This window comes from Tachypleus tridentatus, chromosome 9, assembly GCF_004210375.1.
Source record: "Tachypleus tridentatus isolate NWPU-2018 chromosome 9, ASM421037v1, whole genome shotgun sequence".
NCBI lineage: Eukaryota > Metazoa > Arthropoda > Merostomata > Xiphosura > Limulidae > Tachypleus > Tachypleus tridentatus.
The window spans coordinates 111,612,757-111,630,295 of NC_134833.1; the positions used below are offsets into that span (position 1 = coordinate 111,612,757).

The window sequence follows — 17,539 nt, forward strand, 5'->3', positions numbered from 1 at the left end:
CATTTTAAAACATGAAACAAAATAATCCTAATAAAAAATAAAACAGTAAAATGCAAAAACATGACTACGTATTAGGTACTCTTTTTGTTGTTTTATTCTATATTGTGCAAAGGTGTTAGGACAAAGTCAAAAATTGTATTTCAGGCTACTTTAAAAGAACAATGGAAGGAAAATCACAGAGGAAACATCAAAATTTATTAGTCTTCATATTTAGTACACAGAAGCTCAGTGAAAGTCCTTGAATTATGCAAACAGTTAATATTTTGTGTGTCCCCTTTTTTGTTTTAATAACTGCAGATAGCTTTCAGGCATTGTTGCAACATATTAAATTTAGGTATCCTTTGGGAATTTACTCACAATGTCTCTAATACACTCCCACAGAGTTTCTTTGGAAGTAACTTTTGATTTCTCAAGTTTTTGATCTATCAAACCTCATCTTTGCTCAATTAGGTTGTGATCAGGTCTTTGTGATCTGTTGTATCATTTGAATGACTCCAACAGTTTCTTTCTTAGCTACATAATTTCTGCATAGGTTGAATAAGTGTTTACAGTCATTATCTTCTTGACAGAATTCTTTACCAATAATATGCAAACCACTGGGTTTTCCATAACAGATCAGTATCTGGCAGTACTTGCACTGATCCATTACTCCATCTATTTTGCAAATATCTCCTGTTACGTCAGAAAAAAAACACACTCCCAAACCATCACAAAACCTCTCTCATAATTTATGGTAGGTGTTATGCATTGAGGTATGCTTTACCTTTCTTTTACCAGACATACAACCTATGCTTTGATCCAAATATTTTATACTTGGACTCATCCGTCCATAACATCCTTTTCCAATCATCAAGAGTCCAGTTTTTTTTAACCTTTTAGCAAAGTTCAGTCTTTTGACAATGACTGGAGATCAAAGTAAAGGTTTTTTATTGCTAAATAATCAAATATTTCATTCTCTTTGTGTCTTCTTGATAATGCAGATCTGGACATTTCTATCATTTGGTACATGGTTATTTATCTCACACTTAATATCAGTAGCAGTTTTCTTTCTGTCCCAAAGATTACATAAACAAAGATACTTAAAATCAATATCACTGGGTTTAGGTGTTCTACCTCTTCCTCTCCTATTCTCAAATTTACCAGTCTCAGTCTCACAATCTAGGGTGTATTTCAACCAGCATCATATAAAGCTTTGATGTGAACTCTTTGCTCTACTGACAACTATGCTTTTTGGGCCATGGCACAACAACAAAATGAAAAATATATATATAGTTATAAACTCTGTTTTTAAAGTTTATTTGTATAGTGCTATTAAAATGATTTCTTCTAGCATGTAGCGGTACCATATACTAGCTTCCTTGTACCAAGAACATGTCACAAGTATATAGGAATTCTAGAAAAAATAAGTATTCTCAACCTGGTTCATTTAATTGTCAACAATCAGTGAAGCAGTGCCATACAGTTGAAAGTTACATTCTGTAATGCCATGGAAAAAATGACAAAATATTCTCTTGTCCTAACACTTTTGTACAGAACTGTATACTTTAAACTTTTAAGATTTTCTGATAGAACAAACAAAACAGAGTTCTTACTGAGGATTCATCCATGTAAAATTAATCTCAAAGTCTGACATCATGTGAAGAATTTGTGGAGAGGTAGACAACAGCACCCAACAGAGGCCCATACCTAAAAATGCTCTTCAAAAGAAAGTGAAATATAAGTATTTTAATGTACTAATCTTTTTATTGTGAACAAGTATAATATGCAATAAAATCATGAATATATCCATTAAAAATATTCTTGACTGTGGCATACGAAAAAGATACTTCTGAAAATGTATTAGTAAAACATACAAAAATGCATGGTTTTTCATTCTTATGAATATTAGGAGGTTTAAAATTTTAAATATTTTGTACACAACATCCAAAATAACTTCTACAATTCCTGCAAAACTAAAATATGTTCATCAATTTTAAAACACAATCTTAGACATTTTGATATTTCAGAAATTTACTACAATTATTTTGGCATTAAAATATCTCAAAATAAGAATTATTGTTAAGCTAATATCAAACAACAGTCTAAAAGTGCTGTGTGCTGAAGATTATTATTTTACTCCTAACTTCCAATCACCTATTTTTAACAATTTCAACTTATTTATATGAATTTTCTCAAAAATCTCCAGCTTTGTTACTGTCTTCATATTCAGAATAAGTAAGAAATGTGTTCATGAAAATGTCATGCAACTAACATTATGATAATGATGCAACATACATAAAAATACAACATAATTCACTTTCTTCACAAAACCTTATATGCATTAGACAACATGAAATGTCACATTTGATGACAAGGAACCTACTGAATAGAAAATAAGTTTGGTTGATTGTTTAGTGTTTAGTGGCACAAAGCAGCTGAGCTATCTGTGCCAAACAGCCAGTAAAAAGTAAAATATCTAAAAAGGAATCACCGGATTAAAAATCTTAAATAGGGTTAAAAAGACCAATAGCCCTTAAAAATTTAAAAACACCACTGAAGTAGTCGTTATCACCCTCACCAATGATAAGGGTGAATTCACCATAAAAGTATGTTTAAAATAGTGCCGTCATTGAGAGTCATAACGACGGCAAGACAGTGAAATGAGGCTTATCGTGACTCAAGTGTTACATAGACAACACACTAGTGCATCAGTACCAGATAAAAGAAAATGATAAGTTAAAAACTGTCACCAATGTATAGCATAGCCAGAACAACTTCCTCCTTCCGATCCTTACAGAAGCAAGACAGCCTAAAAGCAAAAGAAAGTTTGATTTGGAAAAGCTTATTATCATGTTGCTCACTCCAAGTTGATTGCCAACTGGCGTGAAGCCGAGCCTTGAATACAGGCACAGCAGTGATAGTATCAGAGCAGACTGACTTAGCTGCAATATCAGTGAGCTCATTCCCATGAATACCAATATGGCCTGGTATCCTGAAAAACTGGAAAGAAGTAGAAATTAGAGAGAAATGGGCCAGTCAGTTTTAAATATTGAAAATAAAAGGGTGAGAACAGGCATGCAGTGATTCCAGGGTTAACAGAGAGCTAAGTGAATTGGTATAAATAGTACAGTTCGTATGCTGCATAGCTTCTATGTGATCCAGGGCATGAGAAATGGAGTACAATCCGGCAGTGAACACAGAAACTGTAGAGAGGATTCTGTGTGCAACAACCAAATCACAGCAAACTGTGGAAGAGTTCACAAAGTCACCTGATTTTTAACCATCTGTATAAATGGGAATGGAAGGATGGTTTGAAAGATGTTTGGCAAACAGGAAGTGATATTCAACAGTTCCACTGGATCAGAGTAGCCATTTTTATTTATGTGGAGGAGAATATGGTGGGGAGGCCTTCTGTTTGCGACCCTGTTTTTTTTCTCTATTGGATGAAGATGTATCAACCTCTGTGAATCCTACCCTGGGTTGAGTAGACAGGTCTCTGTCTGTAGACAAAGATCCCAGTGACTGAGGGCATGAATAAATGGTCAATTTACTTTTTGGGGCTGTAAAAGAGGATGAAACTGAGGAAACATTTAAAACTGAAGGAAGTAGAACTGGGCAGTCACTGGAAGGAGTGGTTGAAACAGAGATGGAAGTAGACATAGATGAATCAACTTTTTGTAATTATGGAGGGCACAAAATTCTTAAGAAAAATCTGCACTCGGCGTGGCACTGGAATGGAGTGCAGCAGCATACATTCAAGATGGAGTTGGGAACAATAATTTCTGAACCTCTGGGTATGTGATAATATTAACAGTCTTCAAACATTGCACCTCTTTCTCTTCTACCCATTTAGGGCAGGAAATAGAGTAAGAGGAGTGTGGGTTGCTACAGTTAACACAGCATGGTTCCAGGTTGCACTTGTAAGCGTTGTGCTCTTTACCACCACAATGAGCACAAATCAAAGAACCATGACATGATGATTCTGAGTGACCAAACTGCTGACACTGGAAACATCTGAGCTGGTTAGGAATGTAAGACCATACCTTGCAGTTCAGATAATCTACTATGACTGTGACAGGAGAATGTGGTGATGTAAACATTAATATCAGAACATTGGTAGGGTCTATTATTCTGTCTTTACAAGTGAAGATTTGGTGCACAACAGTAATGCCTTTGCTGGAGAAACCAGTGAGAATCTCCAACTCAGGAATGTTCTTTAAATCCCTCTCAACTATAACTCCTCTGGAGGAATTTAAAGTTGCAGGGGGAGTAACCTCAAAGGACATATCCCCAATGGCCTTTGATTTCAAGAGGAGTTAGGTTAGGTAGCAGACAGTAGTTTCTAGCTGTTTCAAAAAACATGGCAGAATGGCATGCTCTTCTTTGGCAATATCAGGACCAAGTAGAAAAGTACACAGCTCAGTGTGAAAAACTACTAAGTTGAGAGTTAAGTCACCGAAATTGACTTGCAATTGATTGGAGTGTTCTTGAATTGGATTTGTTGTGCTGATAAGTTTTGTTAACTTGTAGACATATGTGGTGAGTTGTGTACTTGTGTCATTTAACATGGCAGTGAAAATGAAAGGAGAAAGCATTGGGGATTGTGAAATGTAGGTTGTTCTGTTGTTTGTGACTCAGAAAAAGTTGGCTCATGTCTGTAAAATACATGGTGTTGTTGTTAAAGCCACTTGAATGCAACAAATGCCATACATTGGTGGATTAGTCCCAAGTAAAAGAAAAAGAAGAGTTAAAAAACTATGACCAATGCATACTCTGGTTAGAACAACTTTCTTTTTAAGATCCGTACAGAAACAAGACAGCCACAGAACAACAAAATGTTTGATCTGGAAAAGCTTGTTACAATGATACTCACTTGATATAGGATAGGAATGGCTGTGATGGCACAAGTACAGACAAACTTATCTGCATTGTCAGCAAGCTCATTCCTACAAATACTGGTGTGGTCAGGTATCCAAAAAACTGGATATCAATGGAGGATAAAGAAAAATGAGCCAGTCATTGGTGAAAGAGGGGACATAGAAGATGTTCAATGCCCCAATACACTTAACAAGTAGTTACTTAATGTGAGGAATGAAAGTAAGTTTATGGTCAAAGATAAGCCTCGGAGACCATGGGAAGGACATCATCACCAATACAAATCTAAGGATCAGGATGTATACCCTGTTGGTGACAAAAGTGTATGCAAACAGTTTTGGAGAAAGAAAAGGTAAAACTATTCATTGTGGTCCACTTCAACAAGCCACTCAGGGCAGACTGAAGCTGTTGCTCAATAAACATCATGTTCATCAACCAGGACAAGACATGGAAGTTGATGACAAACAGCCCAATTGCAAAAGTATGAGGAAGTTGTATTGACAGCATTAATTTTGATACTAAAAAATGTGACACTCAAGACACAGCCCCAAGGGACTCTATGTTCCTGATGAAAAGAATGGAAAAGTGTCAAACCCACATGGACTCGTAGTAACCTGTCCAGTTAAAAAGTTCCAGATAAAAGTGAATAAATGGCCATGCAATCCATCATAGTGTGAGTTCCACAAAGTGCCATACCACCATGTAATGTTCATAAACCTTCTTAAGGTCAGAAAATACAGAAATAAGATGTTCTCTTTTGTGGAAAGCTTCCCTAATTGATATTTCAAGTCAAATCAGGTAATCCACAGTGGAGCACTGTTGACAGAATCCACATTGAGTGGGCAAGAGAGGTTATTTGATTTGAGGAACCAAACAAGCTGAGTATTAACCATCCTCTACAAGACCTTACAGAGACACCTAGTCAGAGCAACTGGACAATAATTAGAAGGAAACTTGGAATCCTTCCCAGACTTAAAGAAAGGGAGAACAATAACCTGGTGCCAAGAATCAGGATAAACATTCTCCTTCCAAATCTAATTTTAAACAAGCAGAAGAATAGTAAGAGAGGCAGAAGAGAGGTGGTGCAACATCTCATAGTGAACATCATCAGGTCCAAACAATGTACTGTCAGACCAATGAAGAGCAAATTGTAGTTCCACCAATGTAAAGGGGCAATTGCTCTACCCAAGACTTGATGACCAAAAAAGTGAAGGAAGAAACAGAAGTGCCAGATACATGAGAAAATTTCTTACGGAGTCTATTGGCAATGCTCTGGAGATCAGCAACTACCTGGCCATTGAATATCAAGAAAGAAAGGGGATGGGAAATACACCTCCCACTAACTTTAGAAATCTTGTCCCATACGATGTTGGAACTGGTGTTAGAAGAGATACTAGAAGTGAACTTAATCCAAGATTCCTTTTGGCTCTGATATCCAACCTCTTGAAAGCAATGTGGTTTTAAAGAGTGGGATACCTTTTGCAGGTATCCCAGGTCAGTTTTCTGTGTCTCCTGGCAAGCAGGACTCCACCACAGATGAGGATATCATTGAAAATGTGTCAAGGTCTCAGGAATAGATTAAACAGATGCCTTGATGAGATAATCAATCACTGCTATCACACAGTCATCTACTGATGACAGGCAGACAGATGGTGACAGGATCAACTTCCAAGAAAGAAAGAAATGAAAGAGGGCCAGTTGGCTTGGTCCAATGTCCACTGAAACATGTGGATCAGGTAGTATCGACCACAGCCAATCTCCTCAAATTAATAAAATAATTATTGCTGCCCTGTCGGTCACTGTCAGCCATCAAAGAATAGTGAGAGAAAAATGAAGGGGAGCAGATAGATCAAAGGCAGTAAAAGACTGACATAGGTGCATGAAAATAACTATAAGATCCAATATTAAATATAGAAAGGTTGTGATATGACAGCATGCACTCTATGGAATGACCCTTCCCATCAATATCAGTAACACCTCAAAGGGGATTGTGTCCATTAGAGTCTCCCAGAATTATAAGAGGAAACAGCAACTGTTCAATGAGAGCATCAAGATCTGATTTATCACAAATCTCTCCAGAAGACAGAAAGAAAAAACAAACAATGATGGTATGACCCAAGGAAACATGGATGGCTACAGTCCCCAAGGATGTATCAAGCAGCTAAGACAGGGTAGACAGATCCTGGTCAATCAGCAGTGGCATCCCTCCATGTACTCATCTGTCACACAACCTTTTATTAGTATTTATTGGAGCAAAGCAAATAAACTATCTGTACACAACCTATCATTTTGATATAAAGAAAACCGTGACAAAAAGAGGGAATACAAGCAGGTTTCAGCAACATTTCCTGTAAAGAAAGACATATGGGATGGTAGAATTCAATCAAGGCTTTAATGTCATCAAAATTACAATGGAAACCTCAAGAGTTCCACTGTACCAAAGTGGCCACTTTCATTTAAGCAAAGGAGGACAGGGTGGAGAGTTCTTCAGTTTACCACTATGTCATTTTTCTTTATTATAAGGAGGTCTGTAGATCCCCATGGATCCTGCCCTCAATCAATTGGGCAGGTCTTTGTTGGCAGATGTATATTCCAGCACCTGAAGAGGGTTGAGAATATATGGCCATACAATTTAGATATCCAGTGGTAGGTGAACATGGCAATGTAAATATCAAAATTAGAAAACTCTCAGGCAACATAATTAAATCTTTATGAATGGAGTTACACTGCACTGCAGAAACTCCTTGGCTGGAGAAACCAGCAAGGATTTCCAACTTAAGATGTTCTTCAAACTCCTATCAACAATAACTCCTCATGAGTAATTCAAAGTAATGTGGGAAGTAACCTCAATGGATATATTCCCAATGGCCTTTGAATTCAAGAGGATTTCCCTGTGCTTTGAAGTAGATGCTTCCATCAAGATGGCCCCAGATCATAGCTTTTTGACTGACTTTGGAGATCCAGTAAGACCTTCTAATGCCCTCTGAACACAAAAGGGAGACATTTGCCCTAAAGTTTTGTCAGACAAGGAATGCAAAATCAGAAAATGAGATACAAGATCAAAAGGAGTTAAAGATTAATAGAGTCCTCAAGGCATTGTCATTTACCAGTGAGCTGTGTTTTACTGTATCCATAATAAAAAGATGAAGATTCAGAGTACATTGACCCTACACACCATAGGGTCTAACGAGGGGATGCCAAACAAAGACACTGCAGCATCAACAGAGTTTCATGAGCACAATACCCAAACATCAACATTAGAGAATATATCCACAACACATTTTGAGAACACCAAATACTGGCACTTGGTTGACTCCTAGTCCAATACAAACTAACTAACTGACACTGGGAAGGCCACTTATCTACAGGAATTTGAGGACAAAGTGGCATGTTGAGGTTGGCTGCTTAAACTATCAGGATCCTCTCCTCCCCTTCAAGGGTTTCCATGCATGGCAAACATGTCTGTGGATATTCAGATCCCAGAGGAGGTAAAATGAAAATACAAAACCTTCCATTGGAGAACCCTCATCATGCATAGAAATCCACTTCAAGGGGGATCGTGAAGGAAGTTAAAGGTTGGATACGTGAGCCACTTACTATTTTTTGTCAGTAGTAAATAGTAGGCAGGTATCAGAAGATTTGAAGTTAGCTACTGTAACCTCTCTTTTCAAGGAAGGTGATAAAAATTATCCCAATAGTTACAGGCCCATTAGTATTACATCAGTTGTAAAAAAAGTTTAGAAAAGTCTGTTAAAAGCTGATTTGCAAGGTCATTTAACAAAGTTCAGAAATTTATTGAACAGTGAGCATGGTTTCACTAAAAGAAAATCTTGCTTTACAAATCTTCTGTCCACCTGAGAAAAAAAGCAACCAGGGGAAATGAAAGGAGAGAAATCAGCTTTTTCCCCTTTTTACTGAATGTATGATGATGAGTACATATGGTAAAGTAAAGGGTAGTTAAAGGCCAGCAGCCAAGAACACAGTGATGTAAAAAATTTGATGAGCATAAATGTAGAAATGGTGACCTTCCAGGGATGAGTCCAAATATGTCAGCCTAACAAGTTGCTGAACCCAACCAGTGAGAATGACAGATGAAAGATCATGGAAAAGGGAAGAGTTTCAGGAAATGAAAAGTCTGGAACATGAACCCTGAAAAGAAGCAGGACATGTCACAACATCATAAGGAGCAAACCAGACAAAAATGCCAATCAGTATTGAAGTGGGAGTACAGGTAGGAGATGGAAGGTGAGAAAACCAAGCCATCATAGGCAGCATAGGTCTTTGGGAGGAAGAATTGATCAGGATAAAGGATGACAGAAAAGGAATGGTAAAAAATGCAAGTAACATCAACTGTCTCTCAACACATGACCTCTTTGTACTTGTTTACAGTCTTTATAGATTTAATACTTTTAACTCTTAATATAGTAAGTTTATCTTCACAATACTTGGCAGTCTAATAACGTAATGAATATTTCACATGCAAAAAAAATCATATCTTTTAGTAAAGTATTTTTAACAAACTAAAATAAAGATTTGTCAATGAATGTATTACATATTTGTTTTGAATACTCTGTATGAAAAGTAATTTTCATGTTAAGATTAACAATACTCTTCATCATCTCAAATTTCCTATGTGTAATCCCTAAATACATTTCAACACTTTATATCTTATCTGTTATTCTCAATAGTACATCTCTATGTGGGATTAATTTGACTGATCTTATAACCACCAAAAATTTAAATAATTCTGAATAATTTTTTTCACTCTAGAATGACTTGAAATGTAACATGAAACTACATTCATTTATCCTAATTAGTTTTAAGCCTGTAACAGTATACTTCTATTTATACTTAAATTAAATTTGTTGTATTGCCATTTCAACTGTCTATAATTACTATTCGCACCATTATAAGTTGTAAATCACTTGGGGAACATGCAGTTCACCTTAAGCTATTGAAGTACATTACCCACAAGATACTATGAGCTCCTTGAATGCATGCCTTGTGAAACATTTTTATATTATTTATTTTACCTAATCTAATCTTATCTAACCCAAAAATATTAACTTTTACATTTTAGTTACTTTTATAATATTAAATAAATAGCAATTATAAAAATACCAAGAAATAAAATACTTACCTAACCTTTTTTTATTGCTGTCAAACGTTGATGGCAGTTAATCCTACTTTTTTTATATTAATGGTAGCAGTGCATTAAATTTTTATTCAATTAAGTAACCCAACAAAGAATGTAGACTAATAACATGCAAAAAAGCAGAAAATTTCCCCTAGCTCTCAAAATTGTTTTGGTTTTCTAACTATCTGACGATAGCCATTACAAATTTGTTCAAGTTAGTTGTTAATTTTCTCATGGTAAAAAAGTTTTATTCTGAGTAAACCAACTACCATCTGTTCAGAACATAATGCAATACATGATTTGACAGATAAAAACCTTCATTTTCTATAGTCAGAGAGAACACTGAATTAAATGTGACTAGCAGTAATTATATAACATACAAACTATCTAAACATAACTGGTTAAAAAAAAACCTCAAAATTTACAAGGTCTTCAAAGTACACAATACAAAAAATGATATACAAAATGACTAAAATTACAAAGTAATAATCGATATCTAACCTAAAGTTCATCTGAATTAACTTGGACAATAAAAGACACAAATATCTAACTTACCAGTCTGAGCACTGATAAATGTGAAATACTTAGTTTTCCCCCATGCATAAAGAAGGACAAAGCCAAACAAAGTGTACCTGAGGAATATCTCCCACAGAAAAATCTACTAAATATTGATTGTACAAGTCGATAAACTTATCACAGATCCAATGGGAAACTGGAAGCAGTATGAAGGAAGGAGGATGAGAACAAACCTCCACCAAAATTAACTGAAGCAGGAAAAAGAAAATAATGAAATCACCTACTTTTCAAACACACAGTGAAACCAGAATGTGCTTCAATGAAGGACCTGAAGAACAAGCTATAAAAATAAAAATAAAGTAGAAGGGAGAAACTTCTGAAAAGTGTAGAGTGTGACAAATCAAAACACAAAATAGAGAGTCCAATTAATCTTCTCTTTTATTGTATTCTTCATTAGAAACATTGTCAAGTTGAAAGACAGAAGAATTTGCCAACCAAACATATGATTCTAATTTAATTTTCTGCAAATTTAGGCCTGTACCCCCTCTGCAGATAAAATCAAACCCAATTCCTGGGAAGTAATAGCACCAGGATTTTTTACTGTAATGGAATTTTCTATAGTCAATACACTGAAACGTGAATTCGTACAAAGATCACTTCTAATTCAGTAACAAGAAACAAATGCAAAAAATATTGTTGAAACAATTAAGGGCAAACATGGTAAAATAAAACTGGTGAAGAAAAATTTGCAATGGTAAAACAGCACAATCATAAATGGTAACCACAAGTGAAGAAAACACTTATCTAAATTTTTTGTGCCACGATGAATTTTGGTTAAACATATGACATCTGCCTGGTTGTTGTAGAAACACAAGTATAAAATAACATTTTGAAAGTTTTTCACCTTTCATCAAAGATTGTTGTACCAGTCAAGAAAGTGATGACTGAGTAGGAAGAGCAGAGGAAGCTAGATGCACCAATAATTATGGTACAATATTATTGGTGCATCTAGCTTCCTCTGCTCTTCCTACTTATTGGTCATATGATATGCAAGAGTTCAGAATTTTTAAACAATGTTTAAAGGGCAGAAGAAAACTGATAGTTTTGCATTACAAGAGGTAAGACTATCAGGAACTGATGTTTTCATTGGAATCACACTGAAATCAACCAAATATAATAATCTGTAGTTTAAATTTTTATGTATGACAATAAGTAATACTTTATTGAATACATTTCAACTCTGATTTTGTTTCACTTACATGAAATTATGAATAAATTATTGCATATACAAGACTGTTTAGTGTAAGTGATATTATTCAGTTTATTTTGTGACTTAATATTTAATGACAGTTGAGTTTTTAAGAAAGGAATATTGAAGATGGATTGTTTTAAAGTGTTAGTTGTGACAAATTTCATTATGAAACTCTGTACGAGTCATAAATTGTGTGTGCAATTACATTGTTGTCAAAGCTTTACTAATATTGTTGGAATCACGTTATTCAAATCTTTGGTATTTTTTTCAATACCTTACAGTGCCACTCCCACAATTTAAAGAAAGTTCAAGGTCTCAGTAAACAATATATAAACATAAAATACCAAGTAAGTCAATTGAAATGAAATTAAAGTTCAGTCAAAGAAAAGTTAGTGAAATAAAACAAGTTAGTCAGTGTGCAAGTTATTAGAAGTAATGGGAAATATTTTAAAGTGAGTTTTAGACTTTGAGATACAAGAATACTTTGTTTTGCAAAGGGTAAAATAATTGAACCCATCTGGGTGGACTTTCAACAAAAAGGAAAATTATTTGAAGTTTGAGATACAACTGTTGTAATCCATGAGATAACTAAAGTAAATTATTTACTAATTTGTATTGGTTGATTAGCTGATTTATTGTTTTATTGCACAAAGCAGCTAAGCTATCTGTGCCAAACGTCCAGTAAAAAGGTAAAAATAAAGTAAATGTAATAAAATTCATAAAAGGAGATGAAGGTAAAACAAACCAGCATTTAAAAACATAAACAGCAGAAAACCAATGTTAACATCTAGTCTACAATGTTGTAAAGGACTTTCTGTAGCATAATGGTAATTATCATAACTCGCCAGGAAGACTAACAGGTAAGTACAAGAACCACCGTCAGTAACCTGAAGTTGGCCATTCCAGTCATGGTTCCGAGTTATGTGTCATTACGACCATTATCAAAAGGTAAAGTAATAAAAGTTTTAAAAGACATGCAGCAAAATTGTAACAATAACTTGCCAAACATCCAGTAAAAAGGTAAAAGTAAAGTAAATGTAGTAAAATTCATAAAAGGAAATGAAGGTAAAACAAAACAGCATGTAAAACCATAAATAGCATAAAACCAATGTTGGCATCCAGTCTACAATGTTAAAAAAGAAACTACAATAAGAGAAGTTGTAAAGGACTTTCTGTAGCATAATGGTAATTAGCATAACCTGCCAGGAAGACTAACAGGTAAGTAAAAGAACCACCATTAGTCACCTGAAGTTGGCCTTTCCAGTCCTGGTTCTGGGTTATGAGTCATTACGGTCATTATCAAAAGGTAAAGTAATAAAAGTTTTAAAAGACATGCAGCAAAATGGTAATAATAACTTGCCAGGACGACTAACAGGTAGTTCAAACGGATAGTAAAAACAGCAGCGTTAGTCATCTGAAGTTGGCCTTTCCAGTCTTTGTGTCGAGTTATTTAATGTTACAGCCATTTTCTAATTTCAAATCGAACTAGAGAGATTGTGATTCTTAAAAGGAAACCACAATAAAAAAAGGTTTAATGAATAAATATAAAACACTTAAATGACATTAAAAAGATTAATGGTCTTTAAGAAAACTAAAAACTTTATCAACGTGGACAATGTCACCATCACCAATAACACTGTCTAATGTTAGAGACAAAACTTGGGACAGAACATATTTAAAATGTTCCTATCGTTGAGAGTCGTAACGATAGCAAGAAAGTAAAATGTGGCTTATAGTGATTTTAGTGTTGTATAGACTACACACTAGTGCATCAGTTTCTGATAAAAAAACAACAACAAACAGTAACCAATGCATAGTCTAGTTAGAACAACTTCCTCCTTCCAATCCTTATGGAAGCAAGATGGCCAAAGTCCAATATAGGGTTTTATTTGGAAACTCTTGTTTTCGCGTTGCTCACTCCAAGTTTATTGTCAGCTGGCATGGAGTCGAGCTTTGAATACAGAACCATAGTCCATGTATGAAGTAGGAACTGCAGTGATAGTGCCAGAGCAGATAGATTTAGCTGCCGTGTCTACAAGCTCGTTCCCGCGAACACCAACATGGCCTGGTATCCAGACAAACTGGATAAAAGTAAATGTTAATGAGAAATGGGCCAGTTGGTTTTAAATATCAGCAAGAACAGGGTGTGAACCAATGTGAAGCAATTCCAGAGCCAGTAGAAAACTAAGTGAGTCAGTATAAATAGTGCAGTTGGAGTACTGCTTAGCTTCAATATGATCCAGGGCAAAAAAAATGGCATACAGTTCAGCAATGGACACAGAAGCTGTAGAGGGGATTCTGCATGCAACCACCGAACTGCAACAAATCATGGATAGCCCACAGAGTCACCTGATTTGGAACCATCCGTATAAAGTGGAATGGAAAAATTGTTCAAAAGTTGTTCAGTAAATAAAAGATAGTACTTCCAATTGGGAATATCTGCTTTTCTCAGATGACTTAAAGAAAGGTCATATTTGGGGACTATAATAAGCTATGGTGGGATAGGCAGACCAGCGGATACTACAATGTTATCCAAGGACAGACCCAATTCATCCAACTGAGCCTGGATGTGAAAGCCAAAAGGAGCAATGGCAGATCGCCTGTTCTGAAAATGTATGGCCAACCAAGGAAGGAAAACACAACCCCAGGTGGGATGCTATGGTAAGGAATGAAGTTTCGAAGAATATAGTAAAGACAGTTGCAGACGGCGAAGGTGCAAAGAAGGTTCACGAGACTCTACGTATAAGCTCTAAACTGGGGAGGTGCAGAAAGCACCAGTGCAGAGTCGATGTCGTTGATGATGAATGGGGTCCAGCATCTTTATGGCCAAGGGTCTGGCAGAGCCATAGTCGAGTTTCAATTGAATAAGAGCATGATATATCTTTAACATAGAACATCGATCCACTCCCCAGCTTGTAGTAGAGAGAACACGGAGGATGTTCAGTGCTCTTGTACATTTGACCCATAGCTGCTTAATGTGTGGTATAAAGGTCAGCTTACAGTCAAAAATAAGTCCTAACAACTTGTTCTCAGGGACCACATGAAGTGAAACTTTACCGATACGAATTTCAGGATCAGGGTGAATAACCCGGCAAAAGCTTTCACCTAGAGTATCAACGATGCTCTGGACATCAGCTATCTCTTAGCCATCAGAGAGTAAGATCGAGAGGGACAGAATTGTAGTGACCACTGACCTTTCAAACCCTGTCCCATATGACCTTGGAACTGGTGGTAGAAGATATTCTAGTTATAAATTTAATCCAAGATTCTTTCTGGCTTTGACGTCTTGCCCACCTAGCATGTGCATGGGCCCATTGGAAAGCGATGCAGTGTGAAAGTGTGGGATATCTACAGAAAGTATCCCAGGCCCGTTTTTGAGCCTTCCGTGCTATGTGCCAGGCAGGATTCCACCATGGATATAGAGAAAAACTTGTGTCGAGGTTACAGGAATACATTGAGCAGCTGCTTGTATAATACAGTCAGTTACTGCTGCCACACAGTCGTCTATTGATGGCTGATTCACGATGGCAGGATCAAGTTCCAAGAGAGCAGTGAAAGAGGGCCAGTTTGTGTGATTCAGCTCCCACCGGGCCATGCAGTTCGTGTGGCATTGACCACAGTCAATTTTTCTCAAAATTATAGGAAAATGATCACTGCCTCATGGATTATTGTCAACCATCTATGAAAAATGGGAAAATAATGAAGGTAATGTATGACCATATCCTGCAATTAAGATAACCTGCCTCGATGGTGGCAGGTGCACATGGTGATGTAAATGTCAAAAAGAAGATATTTCTAAGTAGTGTAACTCCATCTTTGCAAATGGAGCTGTGCCTCACTGCAGAAACTCCTTGAGTGAGAAACCAGCAAGAATCTCTGACTCTGGGATGTTCTTCAAATCCCTCTCAACAATAACTCCTCGTGATGAATTCAAAGAAGCATGAGGTGTAACCTCAATAGGTATATACCCAACTCCCTTTGAATTCAAGAGGAGTTCACTGTGTTGGGATGTGGATGTTTCAACTAATATGTCTCCAGATCAAAGCTTCTTTACTGACTTTAGAGATCCAGCAAGTCCCTCCAGTCCCTTCTGAATAAAAAAGGGGGGCATTTACCCTAAAGGTTTCTCTGAAAGAGAATGTAGGATGTTGGTGGTACAAATGTTGAAGATTGCTGATCAGTCTTCAAGACATGGTCATTTACCTATTGACTGTTTTTTCACTATTTTATTTAAATTTTCATTTGGAGATCAGATCCATAGGAAAAAAGAAAATTTCATCTCTTCCTAGTGCTTATTCCATTCACTTGATGGAAACATACTAAAATTTTGAAATTCTTTTTAATAAGGTCAAATAAAAGAACACAGTTGGCTACTTTGTGGAGACTTAAATGTCCTTTGTTTGTTGTTGAGTCAACGATTCAATTATACAAAGTTTCCATGTGTTTTTTTGTGTGAATGGGTCAGCACAGTGCAAAATTAGCACTGGATAAAGATGCAATGGTCATGCAGATAAGGCCGATACTAGGATCAAAAACACTGAACATTTGGTTGGCACAAAAAAAGTTCTATTACCTCCATTTCACATAGAACTTGGCTTAATGAAGCAATCTGTTTTGAGTATCTCTGTGGGCAATTCTCAGTTCTTTCAGAAACAAAACCTAAAGAACACATTTTTGTTGAGCCTTAGATTAGGAAATTGACTTTGGATGAACAGTTTGAAAGAACTACGAGAAAAGCTGAAAAAGAAGCATGGATTGCCTTTAAAGATGTTATTGCTATATTTTTACAAGACAATAAGGATCCAAATTAAAAAAATATTATCAATAATAATTGGGTTGTGATACGAGTTTGAAAGTGCATTCTTACACTCATATACTAGTTCCCTAAATACCTTGGGAGCCACCAACATGAATAAGGGGAAAGGTTTAATCAAGACATTACAGAAATGGAGAGAACATATCAGAGAAAGTGGAACATCAGTACGATGACCGATCACTGCTGGTCATTGAAACATGATGCTCCAGATGTAATACGTAAAAGAAAGACCACAACACAGTTTAGAGACTAAAAGTTCTAAATTTCACACAAAAACATTAGGACGAATGAAGATCAACATTCTTTGTAGAAAATGAAATAATAATTTGGTATAAGTAAAAGCTTTTATTTACTTACCAGTTTGCAAAAACCCTTATGTGATATAAAAACAATTAATATTATTTTCAAAATTTGAATAGCTGAAATAAGGAGCTCATTATTAAGACCAAACCAACTTTTGTGAAGTTTAAATTTACAGGCCAATGTAAGTAATATTGAATTAAAACTTATTTTATTGCATAAATTTACCATACTAAAGCAAAAAAAAAAAAAAAGCATACCTTAGTCTACGAATCAATTTTCTCTGTGATAAGTGCCAGGCATGGGTTACTGTTGTCTGTAGAAAAACCTGTGGATAAAATATTTTACTTTCACTCAAACATTCAGTTCTTAAAATTAGTAAGGGCAAACACTATTTCTTTTACCTTTTCTATTTCCCTTTTGTTTGTTTATTTAAACAAAAGGTTTGGGTTCATCTAAAAAATAAGTTATTGTATATATTAGGATATTAGTTAGTACCAACACTATAAACTACTATTGAGAATCAACCAATCAGTTTGTATCCAAATAAAAATCCTCAACCATAGTATGTTTATTCTCTTTCTATAAATTTTTCTGCAAAGAAATTAATTTTTGATAAATTTACTTCCTTGAATTGAAGAAAAGTCTTTGAAAAGCCCATCAA

At 35.6% G+C, this 17,539-nt stretch overlaps 1 protein-coding gene across 4 annotated transcripts in view; it reads right to left on the minus strand.

Moving 5' to 3' along the window:
* Positions 1-17,539, minus strand: part of LOC143226051 (uncharacterized) — a 49,094-nt gene that overhangs the window by 16,594 nt on the left and 14,961 nt on the right. For all 4 annotated transcript variants that reach the window (XM_076456466.1, XM_076456467.1, XM_076456464.1 and 1 more), the window contains exons 6-7: positions 17,136-17,203; positions 1,593-1,697 (exon numbers count right to left, since the gene is read on the minus strand). In XM_076456466.1, coding sequence (XP_076312581.1) covers positions 1,593-1,697; positions 17,136-17,203 — 173 coding nt within the window. The remainder of the gene's footprint in view (positions 1-1,592; positions 1,698-17,135; positions 17,204-17,539) is intronic.